This window comes from Prionailurus bengalensis, chromosome B1 (genome assembly GCF_016509475.1).
Source record: "Prionailurus bengalensis isolate Pbe53 chromosome B1, Fcat_Pben_1.1_paternal_pri, whole genome shotgun sequence".
NCBI classification, from domain to species: Eukaryota; Metazoa; Chordata; class Mammalia; order Carnivora; family Felidae; genus Prionailurus; species Prionailurus bengalensis.
Genome location: NC_057344.1, coordinates 86,999,214 through 87,016,360, shown reverse-complemented (window position 1 = coordinate 87,016,360; position 17,147 = coordinate 86,999,214). Strand labels below are relative to the sequence as shown.

The 17,147-nt window shown below is 35.8% G+C and overlaps 1 protein-coding gene across 2 annotated transcripts in view; it reads left to right on the top strand.

Moving 5' to 3' along the window:
• NAA15 (N-alpha-acetyltransferase 15, NatA auxiliary subunit) overlaps window positions 1–17,147 on the top strand; it is an 84,666-nt gene that overhangs the window by 57,513 nt on the left and 10,006 nt on the right. For both annotated transcript variants that reach the window (XM_043603984.1, XM_043603978.1), the window contains exons 15-17: window positions 9,026–9,219; window positions 13,618–13,726; window positions 15,653–15,751. In XM_043603984.1, the coding sequence (XP_043459919.1) occupies window positions 9,026–9,219; window positions 13,618–13,726; window positions 15,653–15,751 (402 nt within the window). The remainder of the gene's footprint in view (window positions 1–9,025; window positions 9,220–13,617; window positions 13,727–15,652; window positions 15,752–17,147) is intronic.

The window sequence follows — 17,147 nt, the reverse complement described above, 5'->3', positions numbered from 1 at the left end:
GATAATTATTTGGGGAAGAATTTCAATAAAAATGAAAGAGGCATGTAAAAGGATATAAATTAATTGTACATCCAGATATTTTGTGACTTAATTTGTGGCAAAAATGTTACAGGAGATGGGGTGTAAGAAGTGTGTCACCATGTTATTATTCAGTCCTGAGTTTATTCTTCTGAAGTTATGGTTGGTTGTTTTCTGTATCCTTCTTCCTGCTAAGGAGAATCATTTTGTTAATTTGTTGTTAAATTTTACTTCCTATTGCCTAGGAACCCTTAAGAACTTTCTAAAATCACACATTGAAACCCTCGTACAGATTTCACTTGACTCTCTCTCTACTTGTTGCTTCAACTAGAAAATGCCAGTAAGAATCTATGGAACAGTTTACTGTTGAATCTGAGAGTTACTGTCCTCTGACTTCTTTTGTTCACTGACTTCTTTCTGTTCACTCCTCCTGCCTTTCTCTTCAAATTATACAAATAATATACAATTAACTCTAATTATACAAAGTTAAAACAGTTCAGAAATGTACTAACAAATACGAAAATTTCCTTTCACTGTTCTCTTACCTGTAGGTCATCTTCTTTTAAAGATTATCCGTATAAAACATTCAGTTTCCTTTGTGCACAATTACATTTATGTGTACGTAAACTCTACACACACGTTTCAGAGCAGTTCTTTGAGATTGTTTGGTTTCATTTGTTTTATTAGCTTCACAAATGAGTCATATTATCCCTGGTATTCTGCAACTTAGACTTTATTTTTCATAGTGTTGCTCCATGTCTGGGCATAAACTTACTACAATTATCAGTCATTTAAGGGCTATGTGGGAACCTTTGTGTGTTTTTCCCCCCACTATTACAGTGCTATAGTAAATCCTTGTACATCATTTTGCACATGTTTGTTTAGCATGGATTGTTAGAAGTGGAAATTACTCGGTTAAAGAGTATGAAAATTTGAAATAGTGTCAAATTGCCTTTCTTAAGAGGTTCGTCAGTTTTTATTGCCATAAACACTGTATTGTGAGATTATCTTTTATTTTATTGCTAACACAGAAAATTATCCATTCTTTACAGTTTTGTTATTTTTGGGAAAATACCTGCTTTATAATTCCTAAATTTTTAAGAGAGGAACAGCTGTCTATGTTTTCATGTGGCCTTTGGGTTTCTTGTATGAATTGCCTGTTCATATCTTTTTCCCTTTTTTTAAATTTATTTTTTAATTTACATCCAAGTTAGCATATAGTGCAACAGTGATTTCAGTGATTGATCCCCTATGTATAACACCCAGTGCTCATCACAAGTGTCTTCTTTAATGCCCTTTACCCATTTAGCCGCCCCCCTGCCACACAATCCCTCCAGTAACACTCTGTTCTCTATATTTAAGAGTCTCTTATGTTTTGTCCCCCTCCCTGTTTTTATATCTTAAAATCCTCATATGAGTGAAGTCATATGATACATGTCTTTCTCTAATTTTGCTTAGCATAATACCCTCTAGTTCCATCCACGTAGTTGCAAATGGCAAGATTTCATTCTTTTTGATTACTGAGTAATACTCCATTGTGTGTGTATGTGTGTATATATATATGTGTATATGTACATATATATGTACATATATATATACACACACATACACACACACACACCACCTCTTCTTTATCCATTCATCCATCAATAGACATTTGGGCTCTTTCCATACTTTGGCTGTTGTTGATAGTCCTGCTATAAACATGGGGGTGCATGTGTCTCTTCGAAACAGCACAGCTGTATCCCATTGATAAATGCCTAGTAGTGCAATAGCTGGGTCATAGGGTAGTTCTATTTTTTAGTTTTTTGAGGAACCTCCATACTATTTTCCAGAGTGACTGCACCAGTTTGCATTCCTACCAACAGTGCTAAAGAGATTCTCTTTCTCTGCATCCTTGCGAACATCTGTTGTTGCCTGAGTTAATTTTAGCCATTCTGACTGGTGTGAGGTGGTATCTCATTGTGGTTTTGATTTGTATTTCCCTGATGATGAGTGATGTTGAGCATTTTTTCATGTGTCTGTTAGTCATCTGGATGTCTTCTTTGGAGAAGTGTCTATACATGTCTTTTGCCCATTTCTTCATTGGATTATTTGGTTTTTGGATTATCTTTTCCCATTTTAGTTTTCAACTTCTTGGCTTATAGGAGTTTTCTACATAGTCAGGACTTTAATTCTTATTTATATATTGCAGAAATTTTCTTCCTGTTTTATTTAGGTCTTTATGGTGGGTATCTTATTATGTAAAAGTGTTAGTTTTTATGAGATAAGATTTCTTTAATCTTTTGTGACTTCTAGGTCTTGCATAAAAAGGCTTTTATACCTCAGAATTTAAAATATATTCATAAATATCTTCTGTGTTTCCTTATAACAATTGTTCTGTTATGTTTACAATTTGTTAATCACCTGGAGTTAATTTTTATATACTGATGTGAGGTAGAAGGTAGCTTATTACCTGCAAGTAGACTGCTGATTCCTCAACAATATTTATTGATAACTTGTCATATTCCCTGCTTATTTAAAATGCCATCTTTAGGTGACCCTGGCTGCTCAGTTTGTGGAGCATGCGACTCTTGATCTTGGGGTTGTGAGTTCGAGCCCCACGTTGGGTGTAGAGATTACTTAAAAATAAAATCTTTGAAACTAAATAAAGTGGCGCATAGGTGGCTCAGTGAGTTCAGCGTCTGGCTCTTGATTTCACCTCAGGTCATGATATCAGAGTCATGGGATCGAGGCCCACCTGCGATGTCTCTGTGCTGAGCATGGAACCTGCTTAAGATTGTCTCTCTCTCCCTCCCTCCCTCCCTACCCCTCTTTCCCTCTTCCCCCCACCCCCAACCTCTCCTTCAAATAAATAAATAAATAAACAAACAAACAAAATACTAAACTGTGATGTAGTGAATTGTGGATATGTTGTCTGGTTCTAACACAACATCAAAACTTACTATACAGATGTTAAGATTATGATATTGACATCAGTATTCAGTTTTCTGTTCTTATCTGTCTCTTAATCTAATACTATGTCTTTAGAATTTTCTTGCCTTTACATGCAAATTTTTGCTTATATATGAACTGTATGATTAGCTTGATGCCAGAAAGTTTCTTTTGGAATTTTTAATTTGAATTGCATTTAAGATCTAGATTACTGTTCGGAGTGGGGATATCTTAAACAATTACTATTAAGTCTTTGCATACTAGAATGCATTGTATCTTCTATTGTCTGATGACTTTGGTGAATTTGTTACTAGCATTATCTCTACATGTCTTGTTTTCCATTACAGTATTCTGAAAATTTTTTTAATGTTTATTTATTTTTGAGAGTACAAGCAGGGTAGGGGCAGAGAAAGGGGGAGAGAGGATCTGAAACGGGTTCCACACTGAGAACAGTGAACCCAATGTGGGGCTCGAAGTCATGAACCACAAGATCATGACCTGAGCCGAAGTTGGAAGCTCAACCAACTGAGCCACCCAGGCACCCCATCTTTTAACAGTATTCTAAATGAATATTATTATAATTTTTGTCAAGTTGGTATCCTTATTGAACTCTGATATTAGGTTTAGTTGTTTTTTTCAGTTGGTTTTAAAAAAATTTTCTATGTAAGCTATTATGTTAATCTGTAAACATTAGTAGCTTGGTTTCTTTCAGAATTTATTCCTCTCTTTTCCATGCTTTACTGCGCTGGTGAGGGTGGCAGAAACTGCTAACAGAAACAGTAGTGTGCTTGCTGCCTTCCTTATCTTTAGACATAATGTTTCTCATGGTCCATCCACCGTAAAGCTTGCTATTTGTAACAAATATGTGGTAGTAACCCTTTATTTGGTTGAGAAGTTATTTTTCACTTTTTATGTTTTATCTTTTCAGTAAACCTACAGTCTTTATGTGGCCAGATTTCTTTTATTTTGCTTTCTTGTGTGAATGTTGATTTGGCTGGATACTCTAGGTTCAGATGTTATTTGCTATGCATTCATGTGTGTGTGTGCACACACATACGTGCACACAATTTTTTAAATAGTTTTTTTTTTAATGTTTATTTTTGAGAGAGAGAGAGGCAGTGGGACAGAGAGCAGGGGAGGGGCAAAGAGAAAGGGAAATATAGAATCTGAAGCTGGCTCCAGGCTCCGAGCTATCAGCACAGAGCCCGACATGGGGCTCGAACTCACAGACCATGATGCTTAACTCACTGAGCCACCGAGGTGCCCCTACACACAGTTTTATTTAAGAGATAGTGCAATATTCTAGCACAGGAGAATTCTTCTCTGGTTTCTCTTGAGCTGAAATTCTGAGCCTCTTTTATGTTAACATAAGTCATAGGTAATTCTTGCAAAATTTAGACAGTGCTTATCCAGATAAGTTAGTGCTACATTAAGTGAAATAGGATTTGAATTAATTTCTATATTAATTTCTTATGTAGTTATTCCTTTCCTATTTTTGTATGGCAACTCTATTATTATTAACTACATGGGTCCTTTCAAGGCAGTGGCAGATAATATAGAATAAGGTCACAAACTAGCCAATGGGCAGATCCGTACTGCAGTTTGATTTGGTAAATGAAGTTTTATTGGGACACAGCTGAGCCTGTTCATTTATATATTATCTATGGCTAATTTTGTGCTACAAGAGCTGAGTTTAGTTGCACCAGAGATCTGAAAATATTTAGTATCTGGCTCATTATAGAAAATGATTGCTGACCCCCAGTATAGCATAATAGAAAGAAACAGCCCAGAATTTGGAATGAGAGTGAAGTGGATTTAAATCCTTGCTGTGTCTTTTATTATTACTTGAGTGATTGTTTTTCCTCTGAAACCTCAGTTTTCTCATACATAAAATAATATACTCTAATCCATGAGATTATTAAGGACATTAAACAAAATAACGTAGGGATGGTATCTAGTGTGTAGTAAGGATGCAAGTGGTAGCAATTATTGTACAGTCATTAAAAGGTCAGCATTTTTGTGGCTACTCATTTATAGTCTTTTGTTTCCAGAATGTAAGTTTTCATCCTTGTTTGAAATTTTCTTTTTCAGTAGTAAGGGCTTCTTTACTAGGGAAAAGAGAAACAAGTCTGTATTTGTTCTGATGGTGGTTATCTATTGCCACATAATATTCCGAAATTTAGCAGCTTAAAATAATTATTTCTATAGTTTAGGAATGTAGTAGCCTCTAGGTGGGCCCAGCTTAGGGTCTCTTATAAAGTTGTAGTTGAGATGTTGGCTGGGGCTACAGTCATCCAAAAGCTTAACTAAGACTAGAAGATTCATTTCCTAGATGGCTCACTTGCATGGCTTTTGGCAGGTGGCCATAATATGTTAGTCTCTCTAGATTTCTTGAGTTCATAAAGCTAGCCATGAGAGAGCAAGGAAGAAGCCACAACATTTTTAATGTTCTGTTCTCTTGACACAACATTCCATTACTTCCTTCACATTCTAATTGGTAGCAGTGAATTACCGAGTATAAACTATATTTGAGTGGGAGAAGAATGAAACAATTTGTAGATATATTTTTAACTGCCATGTTCTACAATCAGGACACAAATTATTTATATTATTCTTAAATGCAAAATACACTTGCCCCTCCCAAGGCCTTCAAAAGTCTCATTCCATTACAGCATTGGCTCAGAGTCCAGAATGTTACATATAAATGAGGCGCAGGTGCTGATAAGGGTTCTTGAATATGGTTCTTTAGTATAGTTAGTATAGCTCTTCAAGGGGCGCCTGGGTGGCTCAGTCGGTTAAGCGGCCGACTTCGGCTCAGGTCATGATCTCGCGGTTCGTGAGTTCGAGCCCTGCGTCAGGCTCTGTGCTGACAGCTCAGAGCCTGGAGCCTGCTTCGGATTCTGTGTCTCCCTCTCTCTGACCCTCCCCGTTCATGCTCTGTCTCAAAAATAAATAAACGTTAAAAAATAAAAATAAAAAAAAAAAGTATAGCTCTTCAAGTATAGTTCTTGATATGAAATCCTGTATCAACCACATATTCAGTATAAATTGATGGCAGAGGCATAGGGTACCCACTGTTGATATTCTTATTCAGAAAGGGGTGATGAGGGAGGAATGAGAGGTACACAAGAGTGACTGGTTCATGGCAGTTCTCAAGTCCAGTTGGGTACAGGATTAGGACTCACAGTGTAGGAATAATTCTCTTATGGCTCTTGGTTCTATGTTCTGGGTTCTTGGTTCCACCTTCTGTATCATCTTTTCTTGTTCTTAAAAGATAGCATTTGCAGGATGCCTGGTTGGCTCAGTTGGAAAAGCTTGTGACTCTTGATCTTGGAGTCATGGGTTCAAGCCCCATGTTGGGTGTATAGATTACTTTTTAAAAATTAATTAATTAATTGATAGTTAACATTTGTTTGCACCTTAGTAGTTTTTCAGTCTGCTTCCAAAATTTGGGAGGTCTTTTCATTTTATACTATCTCCATTCCTTTCAGTCCAGATTTGCTGTTTCTACCCATCTAATTCTCTTAAAACTTTTAGGGATCTTTTGTGAGTCTTATTAGAATCCACATGTACAAATATCTTTGTCTACCTTGAGCACTGAGAGGACACCACCCTTAAGTTTCTTAGAAGCTCTGTTGTTTGAGAGGATCTGTGACTCATACCCTTAAAATTTTGGGGTGACTAGTAACTGAGGCACCATCTTTCTGAGTTCTAAGCCTAAAGGAATCTCCCTCCCTTCCTTGTCTTTAGTAGGCTCCATACCCAGCATGGAGCCCAACATAGGACCTGAACCAAGATTAATAGTTGGATGCTTAACCAACTGAGCCACCTAGGCACCCCTGAGTCTTAAAAGATTTTAAAGCCAAACTCAACTTTCCCTGTTGACATGCTTTCTTGACATGCTTTCTTGGCAGTTCTCTGAATTTGATCTTTGCTCAGCAGCCATTTCTGGAGAGGCTGAGAATTTTCAGAGCCGTTAAATCCTTCTTCCATTTGTTTCTTTTTCTTGCATTTTTATTACAAGCTGAAAGAGGAATCAGATGCCCCCTTAACTACCTTTTTTTTTGGGGGGGGGGGTCTGGAAATACCCCTAACTAGATCACCCAGTTCATTTGATAGATTTTATAAATGTTACTTAACTTTCTGCCTCTACATGACTATAACATGTCTCTTCAAAATTGACTCTGTTAATAGTCTAGGTAGGGTTCTTTGAGCTTCCATTAATGCTTTTCTCCAAGTCTTTCCACCTTTTGCCACTCTCTGGAACCAAAACCAGTTCTACATTTTAGGTTTTTATTGCAGCAGCATCCCGCTTCCAGGTACCAAAATCTGTCTTGGTTATCTGTTGCTGCTATTGCTTACACATAGCTTCAAATAACAAACATTTATTATATCAGAGTTACTGTGGCTCAGGAATTCAGAAGTCACTTAGCTGTATGATTTTGAAAGATGTAGGGGTCTTTCAGGAGGTTGAAGTCAAGACAGCCAGGGCATCTGAGAGGTTGACTTGAGTTGGAGAATCTGCTTCCAAGATGGCTTCGTCTCATACCCAGAAGCCGTTTTTTGGCCACATGGGTCTTTCCATAAAGTTGTTTGGCTATCTTCACAACATGGCAGTTGGTTTCTTCTGAGTTGTCCAAGAGAAAGCAAGGAGCAATCCACAGTGCTTTTATGTTCTGATCTTGGATGTCATATACTTTGATTTCTAGCACATTCCATGTGTTAGAAGTGAGTCAGTAAGTATAGCCCACAATTAAGGGAAGCAGGGAAATAGGTTCTGCCTTTTGAAGGAAAGAATTTATGGGCATATTTAAAAAAAAATTTTTTTTAACATTTATTTATTTTTGAGACAGAGAGAGACAGAGCATGAACGGGGGAGGGTCAGAGAGAGGGAGACACAGAATCCAAAACAGGCTCCAGGCTCTGAGCTGTCAGCACAGAGCCCGAGGCGGGGCTCGAACTTACGGACCACAAGATCACGACCTGAGCCGAAGTCGGCCGCTTAACCGACTGAGCCACCCAGGCGCTCCAATTTATGGGCATATTTTAAAGTCACCACAGTGGTGGTATATTTTAGAATGACTTTTTTCATTTCTTGGTATCAACAAGTATTACCAAATAAATACCAATTGTACATGTAGCATTCAGATTTACTGCTTGAAGACTAAATAGTATAGAGTTTTTACTTCATTATTACATATTTATCAGTGATTTCCAGGCTGTCTTTTGAGACAAGAGCTATTGTTTATTTTATACTCAAGAGCTATTGTTAATTTTCAGTGTCAAATTTTTAATTTATCTTATAGTTATTCATTGTTCCGTCAACAAATACTTGAGTATTTTCTGTATATTCTGCTAGGCCCTGAGAATACAAAGATTATGAGGAAGACAAAGTCTCTTCCACCAAGGAGTTCACAGTCTAAAAGAGAAACACCTGTATAAACAAAGTATTGTTACAAGCAAAATATATGTCATAGTGGCAGCACAGAGTAGAGAATGAATAACTGACAAGGTTAGAGGGGCATAACTAAGAAAAAGCATAGTCCAAAGCCATAGAAATATGAACATTTCTAGAATTGCAACTAGTTTAATATTGTTGGATGAACTTGTATACTTTTTTATGTTTTGCCATGGTTGCAGCACCAGGTCTCCACCTGTTTTCAAAACAAAGTTTTAAAGAGGTTACAGTATTCTCTACGTGTGTGGAACTGTTAAAGGGCCTAGATACACAGAGGCATATGAACACATATAACATTTAATATTTTTTAAAAATTTTTAATATTTATTTTTGAGAGCGAGACAGAGTGGGGGAGGGGCAAAGAGAGAGGGACTCAGAATCTGAAGCAAGCTCCAGGCTCTGAGCTGTCAGCACAGAGCCTGATACAGGGCTCGAACTCATGATCCGTGAGATCATGACCTGAGCTGAAGTCAGAGGCTTAACCGACTGAGCCACCCAGGCCCCCCTAACATGTAATATTTTTTATGAGAGTTTTAGTGAGAATATTAAATTAGTGATTGATCATTACTAACCTGATTTATATGCTTTTAATTAATTAACACTTATTGCCTACAGCAAACATGTCTGACAAAGAGCTAAAGAAGCTACGTAATAAACAAAGAAGAGCTCAAAAGAAAGCCCAGATAGAAGAAGAGAAAAAAAATGCAGAAAAAGAAAAGCAGCAGAGAAATCAGAAAAAGAAAAAGGATGATGATGATGAAGAAATTGGAGGTCCCAAAGAAGAACTTATCCCTGAGAAACTGGCCAAGGTACTTAATAAAGGGTTTAGCACAATTTAGTGAAATTTCATGACAGCTATTATCATTTAATATGGTCTTATTCAACCAATTTGATTATTATTTGAGTGAAAATTTTTAATTTTTAGTCTCCTCTGTCTGTCTGTCTGTCTCTCTCTCTCTCTCTCTCTCTCTGTCTCTGATCATACTTCCCATTTAAAACTTGTAGTAATGATCATGATCCAGAGTAATCCAGTATGGTATAGTGGAAAGTTTTGGCTTTTGAGTCATTCTGATCTGGGTCCACATATCAGCATGTACACTTCATTGTGTGTTTGGACACTTTGTCTAACCTCTCTGATGATTTTCTCATCTATAAAATGGGACTAGTAAAAATCCCTACTAGGCAGAGATGTTAGGATTAAAGAAAGGAACTATATGTGTAAAGAATGTAGCATCTGTTACAAGTGGTAACATGCAACTTTTTATATCTAGAGACCAAATTGAGCTTGTTAAAAAGTGAGTGTATATGTATATTTCTCATCCATGTGTTGGTTTACAGTCCTTATTTATTAATTTTGCTATTCGAACCTAATGTCTTTAAAGTTCCTAAATATTTTCCCCCAGGCCAAAATCACATGTGCCATTTTTAATCATTAAGCTGAAACCAAGGTATTCACTGTCACACAAACCATTTTGATTAGTAACGTACCTGTGTACTCCTGGCTCTTGACATTCACCTACTCCATGTGAAAATAATTGCATAATTTATTATGTTAAAGCACATAATAAGGCATAATAAGGCAGTGAGCACATTGCCCTAGAGTTCAGTATTAGCCTCGCTAGTAACTAAAAAACCAAAATCAACTGCTCTATAATGAAGAAAAATTATAATACTTAGTAAATAGAGTTGGAAAATAGTTTTAGGATTATACCAGAGCAGATGGACAGTATGTCTCATAGCAGTGTTGCTATTTAAGAACCATAGAGAAATCTGGCTTGGATTTCAAAGGATATATTGACATCTTTTCACAAATAATTGTGTAACTGTTTTAGGAACAAAGATACTACATTTTATTGTTGGGTGCTTATTGGAAAAATATACAGAATAGGGAGGAAGCACAGAAAATGGACCTTTTAGGCCTCATGGAGAATTTCAGTTATTCAGGGATAATATCAATTTTAAGGGCCCTCCGTCTTTATACCTCAGCTGTCTTTATTACTACCACCACTAACTTGTCTGCCAGCACCATTCTTTCCCTTGACTTTTCCTTAATGACTTTTTTCTTTGTAACACTTCATATCTCACATTATACTTTTTAAAGAGAGGATCTGTCTGGCTTGTTCAGTCCTTGTCTAATAAAGGGTAATCCCACAGAGCAGAATTCTTATGCTAGCATACCAGGCCTCCTTACTGGGTTTTCCTTTTATTTTTGACTTGAGTTTTTCTTGTGTCTAGCTTATCATGGCTGCTTTTGGACCAGATGTCAAGTTATAGTCTAATTATTAATACCTATATAGGGTTGTAGAGTCTCAGAAGAAAATAATTCCTACAGAAAGTGCTTTATTTGCAAGGAGCCCAGTGGAAGGCACCCTGATCTGGGGTGCTGTTTAATATATACTTCTCTTGCTTGTTGGGCACATAACACCCTTCTCTTCCTAGGATAACTGCCGCCAGGATGCCCCCTTCTAATAGCATCCATACTTACGTATATCCCCAGTGTGGTGGCAGCACCAGATTATACCAAGCCATCATAATAAGGTATGGCATTGTAGGCTCTTTTAAATGCTGCCTGCCAAGTTTGGATCTACAGTCTATAGATTGTGATTTTTTGTGATCCTATATTTTATCATTCTTCATGTGATAAGTGGTATATTTAGTGTCATTCAGGATTTTATATATATAATATGAAGTAGAAGCATCGTTAAGTTAGCGGTAATTCCAGGTAAGGAAAAAAGGAAAATAGGAAAAGGTTTAGTGAGTGAGTTTAATATTTAGTTAACTGAGTATAAACCTGAAGTTTCTCCAGTGTATCATGAGGCAATAAATTGTTATTTTTGAGTTCCCTCATGTGCCACCCATCTTGTGTCCCTCCTCACCTTCAGTCAGTACTTACCTCAGCTGGACTATTTTTTCCTTCTGTATACACACATGTTCTTTATCAGTGTGTCCTTAATATTCTGGCTGTATAAGGTATAATAGTTTCAAGCTTTTTGTTGCTATGCTGGGAGCATAGGGAGACGTACTCCTATATAACATAGTGTAACGTGGATTAGACTTCACATCAGTTTATAAATTTAAAAATTGCATGTGATCAAACCACCCTTGCAGATCTCTTATATTGCCCATCAACACAATGCAATCCCAGTGTACATTTCTTTAACTTAAGTAAATTCAAATCTTCATGACTCGTTGTAGTTTTTTTTAATATATGTGCTGCCAGAGCAGGTACTGGATGTAATTTTTTTGGAGAAACAAACGAGTATGCATAATTCTAGCAGTTTCATCCAGTATTCCACTCAGTGAACATAGAACCCTAACTAAGTATGATAGAAGTATAACTACCATTTGTTTAGTCCCTGTCAGTTTCTGTGTGCATCTTCTCCTAGTGAGAACATTTTGCTACAGGGATTAGGATTTTGATACCTAATATATGGTTTTCATACATATAATGCAAATTAATGATATATATATATATATGTCTTTACAACTTTAGGAATTTTCAAGGGTAGTTCTGTTGATTTTTTTTTTTTTCTCCTGATCTTAAGCACTGATTTTAGAATTCATCCCTGTTGATAGGCTTTTGTGTATATAACCCTATACTTCATTTTGTATATATGAATGTAGAATGTAGTTAGCTTTATTGTGGTTATGGACATATGTTTAAGCACTCAGATTTAGCCTAACAAAATCTTCCCTATGCAAGTAAGGCACAAGGAAACATGTAGAAATTTCAGATCCAGATCTCCTGTGGAGGCATGTATTCTCACTTACTAGAAATGCAGGCAGAATTTCCCTTTTATTTTTCCAAGTTCAAAAACTTGATTTCAGTAAGTATAATGTTTGTATGACTCAGCTGCCCTATATTCCTTGTATCCATTTTGTTAACAGCAGCCATATCTCCCTGGTGATAAATTACCCTGATCAGTACAGCAGTCTTCATTTCAAGCTTGATACAGCTCCATTACAATTTCAGTTTCCAGTTTTTTTACCTTCCTTGGTAGACATTTCTTCCCTGTATATCACAAATTCCAACTCAATAGGACATAGAATCATGGGAATAAGATAAGCAAAATATTAAAAATGTGTGAGAAAGACATACTTCTGAGGGCCCCTCTTTCCCCCTCTGTCTCCTGGTATCTACAGCTATTAGAGTGACAGTGCCATATATTGATTTCTTGTTCAGAGCACATATCTTTCAGAATAATGCCAGCTGCTTTACATGCTAGTAGTATACAGCAAATCTCATAGACATCAATTTTTTGTTCAACTTTTTTTTCCTTTTTAATACTGTGAAATCGTTTCCTTAGCCAGAAACTGTGTTGGTGAAACACAATTACCAAATTAGAAGAGGCATGTTAGACAGGTATAGCAAATCCAGATTCCATCAAGGATAAATTGTCACTGCCTCTGTCATGAGACAAGACAAACAGGCACAGATATTCAGTGCCTTTCTGATAAATATGGTATTGTTCCCCACCCACACCTCAGTCTACAGAGAAGAATCTTGTCTAAATACTCAGTCTAGAAGTGTAACAATAGCACAATTATGTAGTAAACATTATACCTGCCCAGTAATGATTACAAGTATGTAATTAATATGACATTTATATAATTACTAAAGGGTGGTAGAGACAGAGTTCTATAAGTATAAATATTTTCACATGCCATCACACCATTAGCATGGCATTAGAATAAATATGAATTCTATAGAATTTGTATTATTAGAACAATGCAAGATGGAATGTTTTTTTTTTTTAATAGCTTGATTGTACTTCACTTTGAGTTTAAAAAGAACGTTGACTCATCCTGTAATATTCTCCACCTCTCATTCTTACCCCTCTTCATCCTATTTAACATCTCTCCTCGGTTCCCATCCCCCCAACCCCACCCCAATTATCTTACCTGTTTATCTCACTGTCTTTCTTTCCCTGGTTCTGTTTTATCTTCATCTTCACTTGTTGGATAGTTTCTATTTAGAGATAATGTAATATCTGTGGTTAAAAACCAGCGAAGAGTTCTAGAGTTCAAAATCCCCTTCCTTTAGACTGTGGGGGGTTAAAATATGACAGTATTTCTGGGTAATGGGTAAGTGATTTTTACCAAAACAACAACAACAATAAAAAACCAGAAAGTGTTTTTAATGGAGAGAATAACATCATACCCCTCCATCTTGCTTCCATTTGTATAATATCTTTTATTTTTGTTAGGTTGAAACTCCATTGGAAGAAGCTATTAAATTTTTAACACCGTTGAAGAACTTGGTGAAGAACAAGATAGAAACGCATCTTTTTGCCTTTGAGATTTACTTTAGGAAAGGTAGGCAATTAGGGGATAGTGGCCCTGATAAAATTGATCACTGTATTTCTTAGATATAGTCACCCAAGTCCAGTAGCTTTACCAGTGTAGGATTTTTTGCCAATGCAGCTTCCTCACAGAAATGCGTGCTACATGTGCAAGATGTTGTGGGGAGGTATAATGATACTATTATCTCTTCTAGGACATTAAAATCAACAATAGATGAACATCCATAACTAGGATTAAGGTCATATGTAGTAATTGCCGTGTACTTGTGTGAATAAAGTTAATGACATAAAGCTTAGATTAGTGCCTGATACACAGTAAGCATTGAATAAATGTTGGTTTTTATTAGCTATTGTTACAAGATGTGGCGCTTAAGGTGTAATCTTGAAGGATGAATCATTTCTAAAAGAAGAGCTGGATAGAAAGGAAGAGGATGCTTTAAGAAAACACAAGTATGTGTAAATAATGTAGAGGTTTCTGTATTGCCCAAACCAGATAGAAAATAAATGAAGGGTCTTGGTTGTCTTGTTTAGAATGCCTAAACTACATATAGATACTGATTTTGTGGAATTGAATTGCTGTAATCCAAGTGGTTCATTGAAAAAAAACTAAGTATATCATTAAGGGAAGGGAACAGAACTTGGTTAATAAGCTCTGACAGAAGGTTGTTGTTCCAAGCAGTGTAACTTACGTTCTACTTAAGGAGATGGAAAATGGTGCCCCTATAGAGTTTCCATTTAAAAATCATGTTTATCAAAGGTAATTAATAATGGGGAAAGGTTCTCATATAGCATTGCTTGAAAATAGGACAAAAAGCTATAGTTTGATTTTAATTTTTATTAAGATATTTACATGAATATGTATTATAGAAAAAAGGCCAGGAAGAAATAGATAAAAAAAATAACAGAAGGTCTCTTGATGGATTGAGTGATTACAGTGTTTTGTTATAATTCTGTTTTCCAAAATTTAGAAAATAAACTTTAGTAAATAGTCAAGTAATTTAGAAACTTTTAAAGAACAGTTAATTATAACTTCCTTTTTAACAAATATTCTTAAATGGAATACCGAAGTATAAAAAAGTTGTTCTGCTTGAAGTGAGGAAGGGGAATCTAAATTCCATTCAGTTGGCTTCTTGGTTGTGTTCTAAAGACCTCTGAAGGGCTCTTCAGCTGTTGGATTTCATTGTTGTGTGAAATGGGTAGTAAAGGGTATGGCAGTGTTTTTAGCTTTTTGAGTGTTGGGTAAGAGAAAAATGTCAGAGGAGCCTGGAGGTTTCAATTTTGTTATTTGGAGAACGGTACCAAATTAGGGAAGTCGTAACAAAGAGGAGGTAGTTATAGATGAGACTTGGAAGTTCAGTAAGTATTCAGGTGAAATTTCCATGGAACAGGTGGAAACACTACTAAAGCTGGGGAAACATGGGGGTGTGAGTATGGGGATAGTATAGAGAGAGCTTAGAAATCACTGAAAATAATAACCTTGGTAAATACTGTACTTTTTGAGGAGAAACAGGAGCCAAGGATTGATAGGAGAGGACAGTCAGATAGGAGGGAAACCATTTCACATGTCACAAAACCCAAGAAAGGAGATTCAAGTATAAACAATCAAGATTTATAAGTAGTGCAGAAGATCCCTTTATTCTGATTAAAGGAGGTTAAGAAGTGAGATGGCTTCAAATTTTGTTCCTATGGCATTAGTCCAAATATTGAATGCTATCTAATTTTTTTTGTACTTCATAAAACCTTTTTTCTTAAAAGAATATTGTGTGGAAATCATTAGCTAATGTTGCTAATCTGAGGAAATCATTTGCTTCACTTACGTTGCAGTTCAAATGTGATTGACTCTAAATTAGTTTCTCTATTTGTAAGATCTTAATCTTCCAAAGGAGGGCATCTTATTTTATCAAATGATCAAAATATATCTTACTTTTTCTTTTTATAGAAAAATTTCTTTTGATGCTACAATCAGTAAAGAGGGCATTTGCTATTGATTCTAGTCATCCCTGGCTTCATGAGTGTATGATTCGACTCTTTAGTACTGGTATGTTTTTGTTTTCCATTACTTAAGTATTTGGTTATAGTAGTTGATAGTGACTGTATAAGTGATCTATATAAGCTTGTCATAAACTTAATCATTTTAAAGCTGTTGGGTATTAAATTAGCTAAGGGGAAAAGCAGGGTTCTTTTCTTTGTGATGAAGGTATTTATTTTAAGGCTAGAAATGTTACTTGATTTTGATAATAGAATTGTTTAGTCCAGATATTTGAGAATCACCTTTGTTTCTGTTTCTAAAAAGTTAACACGTAAGTTGAAATTGTGAATCATATTCGTTATGTAAAGCTTTTAGTAAATTGTTCTAAAATTGAAGAATCTCTTTGAAATTGACTAGCTGTCTCCTTATTTATCTGTCTTCAGAATTCTTTGTCATAAAATTTTTGTTAATAAATACAGGTTTAAAAGAACTTTAAGACAATCATTGTACTTTTCAGATATTTTCACAATAAGATCCAATATTACTTCTAACATAAAGTAGAACTATAGAATTTTAGAGAGTAAAAGGTAGAATGTTATGCTAATTGTTTTTCATTTTAATAATAGTTGAGAAATATGGGACCCTAAAAGATTAAATGACTTATTCAAGGTAACATAAATAATTAGTAATGAAGCAGGGATGAGAGCTCAGGTTTTCATATTGTTCTTTCTACTACCACAAGAGCTTGAAATTTAGAGTAAAGTACTCCTGTAGTCAAGTGGTGGTGGTGGTTTGAGTTTTAAGTGAATAGAGAAGGGAAATTGAATTTTTAATAGAACAGTCTGCAAATACTATTAAGTTACCTGTCTCATTGCTAAATACTCAGCCACATATGAATCCATACATACCTGGAAATAATGAGATTAAACCAGACATCCCAGTCAGTCTTTTGAAAAATGTTTAATTGTCCTCCCGATGAAGAAAGTTGTTTTGGGGGTGCCTGGGTGGCTCAGTCAGTTAAGAGTCCAACTTTGGCTCAGGTCATAATCTTGTGGTCCATGGGTTTGAGCCACACGTCAGACTCTGCTGACAGCTCAGAGCCTGGAGCCTGCTTCGGAGTCTGTCTCTCCCTCTTTCTCTGCCCCTCCTCTGCTCGTTCTCTGTCTCTCTCCCTCTCAAAAATTAATAAACATTAAAAAAAGAAAAACACAAACAAACCTTGTGTTGACTTCTAAGAAAAAGTAAATCCTTATTTAAAGTATATTTATGCCTGTCAAAAAAAATGATTCCTGTTATAGACACTGAACTGTTTTTTAGTGTTTTTAATTCTGAAAGTAAAAAATAACATAACCACCTCATAAAATAGAAGAAGGAATTGCTATTCTTAGAGAAAATAGAGAAATTTCTTTCTAGTGTTTTCATATTAAAATTTGTTTGAAGTCATGAGTCCGAAAATTAAGGCCAG